This window comes from Phascolarctos cinereus, unplaced genomic scaffold (genome assembly GCF_003287225.1).
Source record: "Phascolarctos cinereus isolate Bilbo 61053 unplaced genomic scaffold, phaCin_HiC Scaffold_9;HRSCAF=440, whole genome shotgun sequence".
NCBI classification, from domain to species: Eukaryota; Metazoa; Chordata; class Mammalia; order Diprotodontia; family Phascolarctidae; genus Phascolarctos; species Phascolarctos cinereus.
Window position 1 is genome coordinate 175020121 of NW_027556402.1, and position 14668 is coordinate 175034788.

Here is a 14668-nt window from a genome sequence, read left to right on the forward strand (position 1 = left end):
GCCAGCCTTTTGGTAATTAAGCTTTCTATACTTAGTCTGGTCCTGGTCCTTGAAAGGCAGACATAGTCTATTACTAGAATGGTAGTTGAAATCTTTCTAGCTTGGTAAAACTAGCCAGAGTTTATAGGCTGTTGGCATGGCCTTCAAGAATCTCCATGCCGTATCAAACAAATGGGAAAAGGACCCACATGTACTAAAATATTCATAGCAGCTCTTTTTCTGGTGGCAAAGAATTGGAAATTGAGAGGATGCCCATCAATTGGGGAATGGCTGAGCAAGTTGTGGTATATGAATGTAATGGAATACTATTGTGGTATAAGAAATGATGAACAGGCTGACTTCAGAAAAACCTGGAAAGACTTATATGGTCTGATGCTGAGTGAAGTGAGCAGAACCAAGAGGACTTTGTACACAATAACAGCCATGTTATGCAATGACTAATAATGTTAAACTGAACCCTTCTCAGCATTACGAGGATCCAAGACATCTCCAGAGGCCTCCAGATGGAAAATGCTGTCCACATCCAAAGAAAGAACTATGGAAGACGAATCGCTATCACTTATTTTTACCTTCTGTTGAGTTTTGTTTCATCTTTCTGATGGTTCCTCCTACTGGTTTTAATTTTTACTTACACCTTCACTAATGTGAAAATATGTTTAATGGGTATGTAAATGTAAAGCCTATATCAGATTGTGCGCCATCTTGGGGAGGGTGGGGGGGAGGAAGGGGGAGAAAAATTTTCAACTCAAAAGCATATGGAAGTGATTGGTGATAAATGAAAATAAATTTAAAAAATTAAAAAAAAAAGATGTTCAGATTCTTTAAGGTCTAGCCAAGGACTCAGATTCTTAAGATCTGGCCCACTTGCATTAGCAATACAAATGTTTAGATTCCTTAAGAGTCTGGACAATATGGTGGATTCTTTAAATCTCACCCATCCCTGATCAATGTTCTAATAAACCTTGTCTTTGGCTGAAAAAAAAAAGACTCTCCATACCATAGTTAGGAATCAGAGCCATATTTTGTGGAGGACTGAGAATCTACCATGTACAAAACGCTATGTTCTATGTGGAAGAGAAAAACAATCAAACAAACCAAGACCTAGTACTTGCTTTGGGGACTTTATTTTTAATGGAATCACAGAATTTTCTAGTTGCAGAATATTTTAATAATGCTTCCCTTTTAAAAATTGTTTTGTCTGTCCTGGTCAAGGACTTATCCATTGCTTAGATTTCTGTTTTAAGATCTTGGTTTTAATTCAGTATTTTTTTCTGACACATAATTTAATATAATTATTATATAAGATGAACCCATTGTAAATAAAACACTGACTGATTATCTATAATGCTAGTTCTTTCAATGTTCCAGTGGACTTCTCTATTACAAATAATTCAGTAAAAATATTTTTTCCTATTCTGCGTAAGTTTTCATAATATATGAAAAAACCTGAAAGTGGCATTTAAAACAAAGATCTTTTTTCCCCGTATTTTAACAATATATTTCAGTTCTTTTACCTTAACTACATAGTAGTTTGCCTTTTCATCAAAACTAGCTATTATCTAATTTTTTCCCCTACAGGCTTGGAAATAAGAATACATTATGAACAATTGTTTAATAAGAAGCACCATTATGTAAGCTCTGTGAAGTTAGGGACTACATCCTGTCTAAATTTTGTATCTATTCCAGTACTTATTCTACTCCTCAGTACAGAATAAGTAATTAATGGTTTTGTTTAAATTTGTTAAATTTTAGTTCTTTGCATTGCACATCTCTTCCAAGTGTGAAGAAAATCCCAGCACCTTAATTTCCTGGACATGTTAGTGGTTGAGTCAGTGTTCTGGGCAGTCTAAATATAGTTGTGTTCTTAGTCCCATTTCACCTGGCTGGATATGAGTGTCCTGGACTTTGTGAGCATTGGGAAAAACAGGAATATTGTGAAGGATGGTTTCTTGCACTCAAGAAAAGGCATCCATTGGTTCCTCCTATTGATTTTAATTTTTACTTACAACTTCACTAATGTGAGAATATGTTTAATGGGTATGTAAATGTAAAGTCTATATCAGATTGTGCACTGTCTTGGGGACGGTGCGGAGGAGGAAGGAGGAGAAAAAATTTCAACTCAAAAGCATATGGAAGTGATTGTTGATAAGTCAAAATAAATTAATTTTAAAAAAATGAAAAAGAAAAAGAAAAGGCATCCATATGTGGCTCTCCTTTGACTGAATTTTGGAAATTTAGAACTTTACCAACTTTGGCCATTTCTGGTCGATCAATAAAGAGAAATGCTAAATTACTGAAAGGAAAAGAAATGTAAAATTTTGTTTGAGTGAGGAAGATTTTTATGAGGAAATGGGGAAGAAGGATATTAAATTAGATTATTCATAACTAATATTTTAGTACTTATTTATCTTGTTATTAATCAGAATTTACACAGAATTACCTATGGAATTGATGAGGACAACATTTTGTAACATTGTTAAATTTCTTATTTTATGATTAATACTCTTGAAATGTATCCTCTCATTTGACAGTGGTGTACATTTTATTGAAATGTTAGTTCAATTTTATTACCTTTGGTTTTATCATAATTTACACTTGAGAGTTGCAGTGTGCCACAGTAAATAGAAAGCTAGCTTCAGAGTCAAAAGAAGACCTGTTAAAATTCAGGTTCAGATCCTGTCTCTTACACATACACTAGTTATGAGAGCGGACAGGTCACTTAACCTCTCAGTGTTCAAGGCAATCGTCTGAGATTATAAACTGATGAACAATTTCTGATCTTCTTTTAGCAAAGGAACTATTCACTGGGATTTCTTTTTACCAATAAAATCACAGGTCCAGACTGAAACATTTTTTTTACATTGAAAATACCTAAGATATGATTATTTGACATCTTGTGTTTAGATGTGAGTTACTGCAACAAGAAACATATACATGGAAAATATTTTAATATTTTGATGAGTCTGTTCTAGAAATGTTAGCTATTACAGTGAAATAAAAAAAAGAAAAGAGGAAACAAAATAATCACTTTTCGTGTATGACATGGTAGTGTACTTAGAGAACTTTAAATATTCAACTAAAATGAATAACCAGTAAAGTATCAGGTTATAAAAATAAACTAATGCAAATCAGCTTTTCGACATTTAACTAAAATTATTAACTTCATCATCAAGTATCAAGTTATTAAAAGTATCAATGCAAATCAGCTTTTCTACATATTATTAACAATACTCAGAAGGAAGAGATTAAAAAAATATAATCAAATAACTACAGAATATATAAGGTATCTGGGAGTCTTGCTACCAAAATATGAACATGAATTATATGATTATAACTACAAAATGCTCTTCGTAGAAATAAAAACTGACTTTAGTAATTAGAGTGGTATTCATTGCTCATAGTTTGGCCACATCAATATTATAAAAAAAAATTACTATGTACCTAAACTTATTTACAGATTCAGTGTTATATCAAACTCTCCAATTGCTATCATATAGAACTCTAGTTCATTTTGGAGAATAAAAGGTCAGGATTCTTAAGGAAAATAAAGACAAAAACTGGGAGGGCAAAGGCCCTTAGCAGTACCAGCTTTGAAACTATACTACAAAGCAATTATTATAAAATCTATTAAGTACTGATTGTAAAATGAAAGTTGACCAGTAAGAGCAGCTTTGGAGAACACAAGACTCAGAAGCAATCAAATGTGGCAATATAGTGTTCGTTAAATTCAAGGGCATCAACTATATGAAATAAATGTGGTAAGAATGAACATAGTTGTTTCAGTACTGATTTTATCAGGATTAAAGTTTCTAGCATTTCTATATTACACTTAACTAGCTTTTGGTTTTAAATATGTAACTTATAGTGAGGAAAGTCTACCTGTTCTTCCTCTTAATTGTTTATAAAATAAACAGGTGGTATATTTAAAAAAATAAAAATAAAAAAGCCCTCTTGGCATCTATATAATCCTGTATGCTTTATTGTATTTGTTATTAAAATGCTCTGTTACACACAGACTTCTAATATGAGGCAAATGTTGAATTGGTATAATATTTATCATGTCCTATCATAATCTCTTACCTGACTTTTTTTTTTCAATAATTATGTATGTACATTTATTAGAACTATTTGTTTATAATTTTCTCTATTATCTCTCACTGGTTTAGGTTCCAAGACTATGTTTATATCATGGAAAGACTTGGTAGCATAGTTTGCTTCTGTTTAAAAAAAAAAAGAGACATCTAGTTGCTCTCTAGCTGTCTGTCTTCCTCCTGCTCAGTTCTAGACCCAGGGCACTGACCATCTCTGTAATGTGTGCTGATGGAACATTTGAACAACCTGTCCATTTACTTGTTTCTCTCTCTCTCCCTCTCCCTCTTGATAGTTATGTTGGAGTGGTTTGTGTGATTCAGGATTTCATTGATAGTCTGCATTCTTCCAAAACTCGATGGGATCAGCTCAGTGACATGTACCACCTCCATTCCCCCCCCCAAAAGAAAGATTTCAATGTCTAAAGGATAAAATGATTACAGAGTTGGAAGGCACCTTAGAGGTTATCAAAGCAGCTAAGTGGCTCAGTGGATGGTGCTGATCTTGGAGTCAGGAAGGCCTGAGTTCAAATCCTGCCTGATTTGAACTAACTCTGGTCAAATCACTTAACTTATTTCTGCCTCAGTTTCCTCAGCTCTAAAATGGGGTTAATATTAGTGCCTACCTCCCAGTATTGTGATGGTCAGATGAAATATTAGTAAAAAGTGCTCAGCACAATGTCTGACACATGATAGTCACTTTCTAAATGGTTATTCCCTGAGGTCCAAGAGGTGAAATGACTTGCCCAAAATCATACAGGTAATAAGTAGCAGTGGCAGGATTCAAACCTATATCCTCTGAATCTAAATCAAGTAGTCTTTTCTTCTGTGTGACAATACTGTACCCTAAATTCCTGTTCCATGGACCACGTGCTATCCTTTACGACTATGGCAAATGCTATTGGTAACAAAGTTCATATGCATAGGAGACGTCTTTTTTTGGAGATCTTCTAAGGCTCGTTTTGCTCTACAGAACATAGATATAGATATAGACATAGATGTAGATGACAAGTATTAACCTCTCATTTGGTTCTTGTTTTCTTTGTACCTTTCAATCAATTATGTGACTGTCAAAATCTGGTTTAATATAGAAATCATTTGTGAAAACCTCCCTGTTCTCATCTTTTAATTTCAGTAACTGTGTACTCAATGTAGACTATTTTCATAGAGATTTCTTAGGTTGGCAGTTATTTATTTTTTGTGGTACTTTGATCACCTTTTTTTTGTTGCTTTTTTGTTGTTGTTTTTTTTGTGTCATCTTCAGCACAGTGCTTTTCTTTATATACATAGTATAGTTTGTGTATTCCCATCCCTTTCCCCCCAGTGCCATTTCTTTTTTCTTATGTAGCACGTCAAGGACAATAGACACCAAAATTGTGGCCCCACTATGATTGATGGAGAAAACAGATTGTTATAGAAAAACAAACCTTTTCCATTATTTATGTTGACCTTCTTGTAATTTTATCTACAAATGCTCTTGAAATAGTCTGGATTAATTGAATCTATTACTGAGATTTCTTCCGTTCTTACTGAGGTTTTTTTTCTCTGAACTGCTTCTAGATGTTTTCTAAGGCAGTATTGCTCATAGACTCCTTCTATAAGCTTTATAAATGAGTTCATATTCTAAACCTCGGTTGCCCTTAGCTCGTATATCTGACTCCTTGAAAGGCAGAGTCAGTTAACATTTATTAAGCACCTACCACATGCTAGGTATTGTGTTAAGTGCTAGGGATACAAAGAAAGTCACCTGGCATGATGAAGTCCAGAAGGAGGAAAGTTAATTTTATCTTGCAGAATGATTAGTTTATAGAGATCAGGAAATTCAAGAGATTGGCCCAGTGGGAACTATCCTTTACAAGGAGATAAAGTTTTTCCTGACTTAGGCAATTTCTAAGCTCTTTTGGTTTCTTCCTTATGGTGACCGATCTACATCAGTTTGAATTCATTAGGAAATAATAGTAGTGTGTCTTTTGTCTGCTTTCATCTTCATTCACCAATTTTTTTTCATCATAATTTACTTAAATAGGTTAGGGTGGAGTTGATCAAATTATATGTTTTACCTTCTCTTTTTCAAAATTAATTTAGTTTTCAACATTCACTTCCATAAGATTTTGAGCTTTAAATTTCCCCCCCCTCCCATTTCTTCTCCCTACCCCCACCCTCCCATAGCATACAATCCAATATAGGCTCTACATATATGTTCATGTTAAGCATATTTTCCCATTAGTCATGATGTAATGAACATTTTGAATGGGAGGAACCATGAGAATGAAGCAGTGGAAAAAAAGCAACAAAGGAAAAGGAGAGCAAATAGTATGCTTCCATTTACATTCAGACTCCGTATTTCTTTCTCTGGGTGTGGATAGCAGTTTCCATCATGAATCTTTTGTAGTTGTCTTAGATTCTTGCATTGCTGTCATGAGCCAAGTCTATCAAAGTCAGTCATCCCATAATGTGGCCGTTACTGTGTACAATGTTCTTCTGGTTCTGCTCATTTCACTCTATATCAGTTCATGTCTTTTGAAGTTTTTTTTTTTTTAATTCTGCCTGCTCATCATTTCCTTATAGCACAACAGTATTCCATTACATTCATATACCACACTTTGTTCAGCCATTCCCCATTTGATGAGCATCCCTTCAATTTCCAATTCTTTGCCACCACAAAAAGAGCTGCTATAAATATTTGTGTACTTGTGGGTCCTTTTCCAATTTGTATGATCTCTTTGGCATATAGCCTTAAAAATGCTATTGCTGGGTCAAAGGGCATGCACATTTTTATAGCCCTTTGGGCATACTTCCAAATTGCTCTCAAAAGGTTGGATCATTTCACAGTTCCACCAACAATGCATTAGTGTTCCAATTTTCCCACATCATCTCCAACATTTATAATTTTCCTATTCTGTCATGTAAACCAATCTCATAGGTGTGATGTAGTACCTCAGAGTTGTTTTGATTTGCATTTCTGTAATCAGTAGTGATTTAGAACATTTTTTCATATGATTATAGATGGCTTTAATTTCTTCCTCTGAGAACCACCTATTCATATCCTTTGACCATTTATCAATTGGGGAATGACTTGTAGTTTTATAAGTTTGAGTTAGTTCTCTATATAGTTTAGAAATGCCTTTATCAGAGACACTGGTTGTAAAATTTCTTTCCCAGTTTTTTGCTTCCCTCCTAATGTTGGATGCATTGGCTTTATTTGTGCAAAAACTTTTTAATTTAATGTAATCAAAATGATCCATTTTGCATTTCATAATGTTCTCTATCTCTTGTTTGATCATAAATTCTTCCCTTCTCCATAGATCTGAAAGGTAAACTATTCCTTGCTCTTCTAGTTTGCTTATAGTATCAGTCTTTATATCTAAATCATGTATCCATTTTGACTTTACTTTGGTATAGGGTGTAAGATGTTAGTCTATGCCCAGTTTCTGCCATACATTTTTCCAGTTTTCCCAGCAGTTTTTGCTAAATAGTGATTTCTTATCCCAGAAGCTGGAGTTTTTGGATTTATGAAGTAGGAGATTAATATAATCATTGTTGTGTCTTGCATACCTAACCTGTTCCACTGATCCATCACTCTATTTCTTATCCAGTACCAAGTAGTTTTGATGATTGCTGCTTTATAATACAATTTAAGATCAGGTAAAGCTAGACCACCTTCCCTTGCATTTCTTTTCATTAGTTCCTTTGATATTCTGAAGTTTTTGTTCTTCCAGATGAATTCTGTTATTGTTTTTTCTAGCTCTATGAAATAAACTTTTGGTAGTTTTATTGGTATGGCACTGAATAAGTAAATTAATTTACGTAGAATTTTCATTTTTTTATATTAGCTCGGCCTACCCATAAGCAACTGATATTTTCCCAGTTATTTAGATCTGACTTTATTTGTGTGAAAAGTGTTTTGTAATTGTGTTCATGTAGTTCCTGGTTTTGTTTTGGCGGGTAGAATCTCAAATATTTTATAGTGTCTTAGTAATTTTAAATGGAATTTCTCTTTCTATATCTTGCTGCTGGGCTTTGTTAGTAATATATAGAAATAATGATGATTTGTGTAGGTTTATTTTATATCCTGCAACTCTGCTAAATTTATTGTTTCAAGTAATTTTCTACTTGATTCTATAGAATTATATACCATATCATCTGCAAATAATGATAGCTTTGTTTCTTGTTTACCTATTTTAATTCTTTCCATTTCTTTTTCTTCTATAATTTCTACAGCTGACATTTCTAGCACAATAATGAATAACAGTGGTGATAATAGATATCTTTGTTTTACCCCTGATCTTATTGGAAATGCTTCTAGTTTGTCCCCATTGCATATAATGCTTGCTGATGGTTTTTGATAGATGTTATCTACCTTTAAGGAAGACTCCATTTATTCCTTTGTTCTCTAGTGTTTTTAATAGGAATGGATGTTGTATTTGTCAAATACTTTTTGTGCATCTATTGAGGTAATCATATGATTTCTGTTAGTTTTGTTGTTGATATGGTCAACTATGCTGATAGTTTTCCTAATACTGAACCAACCCTGCATACCTGCTATAAATCCTACCTGGTCATAGTGTATTATTCTCGAGATAAGTTGTTGTAATCACTTTGCTAATATTTTATTTAAAACTTTTGCATCTATGTTCATTAGGGAAACTGGTCTATAATTTTCTTTCTCTGTTTTGGCTCTTCCTGGTTTAGGTATCAGCACCATATTTGTATCATTAAAAAGAATTTGGTAGGACTCCTTCTTCACCTATTTACCCTAATAGTTTATGTAGTGTTGGAATTAGTTGTTCTTTAAATGTTTGATAGAATTCACTTATAAATCCATCTGATCCTGGAAATTTTTTCTTAGGGAGTTCATTGATGGCTTGTTGAATTTCTTTTTCTGAAATGGGGTTGTTTAAGTATCTTATTTCCTTGTCCACTAATTTGGAAGTTTATATTTTTGTAAATATTCATCCATTTCATTAAGATTGTCAAATTTATTGGCATACAGTTGGGCAAAATAGCTCCTAATTATTTTTTTTTTCCTCTTCATTGGTATTTAATTTTCCCTTTTAAGTTTTGATGCTGGCAATTTTGTTTTCTTCTTTCTTTTTTTCTTTAATCAAATTAATGAAAGATTTATCTATTTTATTGTTTTTTTCCCCTAAAACCAGCTTTTAGTTTTATTTATTAGTTCAATAGTTTTCATAATTTCAGCTTTATTAATATCTTCTTTGATTTTTAGAATTTCTAATTTGGTATTTAGTGGGGTATTTTCAGTTTGTTCTTTTTCTAGTTTTTTTAGTTGCATACCCAATTCATTGATCTCCTCTTTCTCTGTTTTATTCATGTAAACATTTAGAGATATAAAACTTCCCTTAAGGACTGCTTTCGCTGCATTCCATAAGTTTGGTATGTTGTCTCATTATTGTCATTCTCTTGGATGAATTTATTGATTATTTCTATGATTTTCAATTTGACCCACTCATTCTTTAGGATTAGATTATTTAGTTTCCAATTAATTTTTAGTCTTATCTTTCCATGGCCCTACATGTAATTTTTATTGCATGATGATCTGAAAAGGATGTGTTTAATATTTCTGCCTTTATGCATTGCATTGGGAGGTTTTTATGCCCTAGTACACGGTCAGTTTTTGTGTAAGCGCCATCTACCACTGATAAAAAAGTATATTCCTTTCTGTCCCCATTCAGTTTTCTCCAGAGGTCAACCATATTTAACTTTTCTAAGATTCTGTTTCTAAGATTCTATTCTAAATACCACTCTCCTTAACTTCTTTCTTATTTATTTTGTTTTTAGATTAATCTAGTTCAAAGAGGGGGAGGTTGAGGTCTCCCACTAGTATATTTTTGCTGTCTGTTTCTTCCAGTATCTCCCTTAACTTTTACTTTAAGAATTTGGCTGCTATACCACATGGTGCATCTATGTTTAGCAATGATATTACTTCATTATCTATGGTACCTTATCTATGATACCTTTTAACAGGATGTAGTTTCCTTCCTTATCTCTTTTAATTAGATCTATTTTTGCTTTTGCTTTGTCTGGGATCAGGATTGCTACCCCTGCTTTTTTTTTTTACTTCAGCTGAAGCATATTATATTCACTCCAGCCTTTTACCTTTACTCTCTGTGTATCCCTCTGCATCAGATGTGTTTCCTGTAGACAACATATTGTAGGTTATGGTTCTTACTCCATTGTGCTATCCATTTCCGTTTTGTGGGAGAGTTCATCCCGTTCACAGTTATGATTACTGTCTGTGTCTTCCTCTCCATCCTATTCCCCTCCCTCCTCGTTTATGCTTATTTTCCTCTCCTTTTCCCCTTTCTCTCCTCTGTAGAGTTTTGGTTTCAACCACTGTCTCCTTCAGTCTGCCCTCCATTCTATTAGCCCCCTCCCTTTTCTTTTCCCTTTACCCTTTATACTTCCTGTGGGGTAAGTTAGATTTCTATACCTAACTGATAGTTATTCCCTCTTTGAACCAAATGTGATGAGAGTAAGGTTCAAACAATGCTCATCTCCCTCCCTTCTTTCCCTCTACTGTATTTGGTTTTTGTGCCTTTTCATATGATGTAATTTATCCATGTCTGCCTCCTCTTTTCTTCTCCCAGTGCAACCCCTTTTCTCCACTTACTTAGATTTTTTTACCATTACATTACAGTCAATTTAAACCCATGCCCTCTGTCTAAGTATATCCCCTTTTAAACGTCATGTCATCTTCCATGGTAGAGATGTAAACAGTTTGTCCTTATTGATAATATAAGGTGGTTTTTTTTCTTTCTTTCCTGTTTACTTTTTTATACTTCTCTTGAGTCTTGTATTTGAAGGTCAGATTTTCTGCTGTGTTCTGGTGTTTTCATCAGGAAGGTTTGAAAGTCCCCTATTTCATTGAATGGCCATCTCCTCCCCTGAAAGATTATGCTCAGCTTCTCTGGGTATCTTATCTTCTCTTTTTCATTCTCATTTGGTATTGATTTTGAGTTTTGCTTTAACTATTTGACAGTTAAAAATTGACCATCATATATGACAATCACATATGTTTCAGAAGTGACTCATATATAGATAACCAGTCTTTGAATAAGACCTCTGTAGTTTACAAACTCTTTTCTAACTTTTGAGTAACAGTTTCCACTATTTTTTCCCCATTATTTTTCACTAGCCTCCTCCAAGACTTTCATTGAGGTCATTAAATATTAAAGTGTATATTACTTTTATCTGGAGATTCTTGTCAAGTTCTTGATATGATTTATCTTCCTTCTCATCTTCAGTAATACATGTTGGCATGTAAACTACATCTTTATTATGGTCTTTTTTTTTAAACAAATATTCTTCATGAGCACTTCAGTATGAGGCCACATACCTCATAAAATGACATTCCATGTTGCCTTTAGATATATGTTAGTAACAACACTACTATATTCTTTACTCTCTCATGAGAGCCTTTGAACTGTCTTTCCTTTAGTGGCTACTTCCTTTTGTCTTCTGACTTCATTTTTAGTGAGAATATAAATTTTTATATGATTGAGAATCCAGTTCCACTCACAGTATCTATCACATTTAATGTGCGGGACTTTCAGGGAAGACTAGCACTCTTGTATTGAGGACCTGCCAAGCCCTTTTCAGAGCTGATCATCTACCTTTGGTGTCTGTCCACTTATCCTCTTCTCACCTGTGGTTTGAAGAGTGTATAGTATGCACAGTGTCACACCCCAGAAAAACCATCTTTGCAGGTGGGCTAAACTAGGTTGAGGGTAACTATAGGCCTCAAAATTCATCAGTGAGTTAGGTGGATGTTTACCCTCACACATGTGAAAACTTGTCCCAGCACAATAGGCAGATGAGAACAACTTGTTCAATGGCCATTAAAGTGGCTGAATCAGGCTCTGTGTGGAGTGCTTAGAGCTTGGTTAGACATTGAAGATGCCAAGGTCATCTTGACTTTTGTCTTGCCAGGGGACTTTGAAGACTGGACGAGAGAGTGAGGCTGATGATTCTACACAACTATGCCTCATTTAAATCCAGTTCATGCACAAATCAAGATATCACCCATCATCCACTATTTCACCCCAGCATTGTGAGGTCATTGGTCTTCTTTGAAAACAAAGGACAAATAACAACTAGTAATTTAAGTTTATAGACAGTTTTAAAAAATCACACACTTTACCCATCTTTCTTTTTCTGTAACACTGATATCATATAGAGGAGAAATCATTTTTTCAGGTGGCATAAAAATTAACAGTAACAGTTTGCATTTTCAAAACTATTCTTCCATTGTATGAGTAACTTGTAAATATTTTGTTATAATGTTCATGCTTAGAATAAAAAGCTTTGGATTTTTGTAGCCAACTTTAGAACTGCAACATCTTTTAAGTATATTTCTTCTAAATGAATCCAGTAATATAGTTTGCATTAGTTTTAATGATCTTCATCTTGTTCTTTGTAGCTTGGCGACGTGATGGTAGATATTGCAAGCAATATCATGTTGGCTGATGAGCGTGTTTTGTGGCTTGCACAGAGAGAAGGAAAAGCTTGCAGTAGAATTGTTCAGTGCTTACAACGAATTGCTGTGTACAGATTGGCAAATGGAGCCCATGTATATTCAACTGTAAGTGTAAATGTTATATCATCACTTTTAAATTAAATTATAAACCTAAAATGATCATTTTCAGTTGTCACTCTTATGTAAATAGACTTTATTTTTACAATTTTGAGTTGAATTTTTGAGAAGAGATTTTTTTTTAAAGTCTCTTTTGCTTTGGAATAATATGTTTAATGGCACTACAGAAGCATCTATTAATTTCTGATTTGTGTGATTCTGTATCTTATCTATTTCATGTGTTTTTGTTAAATTTAACTAAAAAACATTTACATTGGCATATTAACTCAAACCACTATTCTTACCATCTCAGTATTCTGTTATCTAGATCAAAGGTTTGGTTTGTGGGAAAGCATGGAAACCTTCTAAGACATAAAGTTCAAAAGGTTTGGGATCTGCTGTGTATCCCATTCCCACCAGCCCTTCATCACATATGCAAGAGGGCATTATGGATCTAATGTTTGTGATATATGATGTTTACTGAAAACATTCCTCAACCAATCTGTAATTTTCACCTAATTTTATCTTGGGGTTTCATAGTTATAATAGCCATTGTGTAAAGTAATATTTCTTTTTCTTTGTCCTTTATTTAACTTTTTCAAATATCCTTGTTTGCCTTCTATTTTCCAATTTTGGATTTAGTTAATAAATCCTTATTTTATTTATGTTTACCTCTAAACTTAATATCTCTTGAGCCCATGTTTTTCCTGACCAAAGTCTTTTTAGTCTGGTCTCAGGTAGCACTCTTAGACTCTATGGGAATCTTGTTATTTTAAAACTGCCCTCCTATAAACCTCTAATGAAAGTAGATTTCTTGAGGTCTTCTGACTAGAATTACTTATATTTATTATAGATTTGGATACATCTTCATGTTTCACAAGGGTAGATTTTTTTTGTTTAATGTTTTCAGTATCATTTCTGATAATGGTCAGCATTTTTTAAAATCACTATAACAGGGGCAGCTAGGTGGCGCAGTGGATAGAGCAACCAGCTCTGTAGTCAGGAGGACCTGAGTTCAAATGTGGCCTCAGACACATGGTACTTACTAGCTGTGTGACCCGAGGCAAGTCCCTTAACTCTGATTGCCTCACTAAAAAAAATAAATCCCTATAACACACTGGAATATTAATACAAAGTGGTGTTCAAAGATTTCTGTGTCATTTTTGAATCATAATTTGTTATATTATCTTTTAAGCCTTGTTTAGATTGTTTTTCCTAAATGTTCTATGCATGATCATACTGAAGCTCATTTGATATTTTTCTACACAACCAGAAATATTTATACAATTTTTATGTTACATCACACAGCCTGTGAGACAGAACAATGGTTAAGAATTTAGTAATTCTTAAGTCTAATCCAGGCTCCACTACAAACTAGCTGTATGTCTGTGGGCATTTCATATAGCCTCTCTGGGCCTCAGTTTCCTTATCTGAAATAACTTTCTTTTAAACACATACTAAATGAAATTCTAACTTCTTAGCTTTCAAGTCTTTCCTCAATCTGATTCTTTTCATATAATAGTTTCTATCTTTATCTACCAGTCTCTCATATGATTTCTTTGATATAATAGATCTGGACTATTTGTTATTCTCTGTGCCTGGATTGTGCTTTCTAGGCTCTTATACTTTTTCACTAGTCACTTCCTCTACTTAGAGGAATTCTACTTATTCTTCAAGGACTAATCCATAAGTATATCTTCATGATGCCTTTCCCTGATCACTGTAGTTGCAAGTGATCCCTTCTTCTCCAGTAATTCTGTTAAACTTAGTTTATATCGTTTACACTGCCTCATTTCACACATATTTGTATGTGTAATCTCACAATATATCAGCTTTTTGAAAAGAGGTATCCTGTTTTGTATAAATTTGTATCACCTCCAGCACTTTCCACAGTGCCTTTTACAAAGTTAGTTCTCAATAAATGCTTATTGTTGAAGAAGGCCACATGATGTGGTGGCTAAAGAGCAGGCATAGAGTCAGACCTGTA

The 14668-nt window shown here is 33.7% G+C and overlaps 1 protein-coding gene across 2 annotated transcripts in view; it reads left to right on the forward strand.

Moving 5' to 3' along the window:
- The window catches only part of ADGRA3 (adhesion G protein-coupled receptor A3), a 150622-nt gene that overhangs the window by 96519 nt on the left and 39435 nt on the right, over positions 1-14668 (forward strand). For both annotated transcript variants that reach the window (XM_020992518.2, XM_020992529.2), the window contains one exon: positions 12529-12690. In XM_020992518.2, the coding sequence (XP_020848177.1) occupies positions 12529-12690 (162 nt within the window). The remainder of the gene's footprint in view (positions 1-12528; positions 12691-14668) is intronic.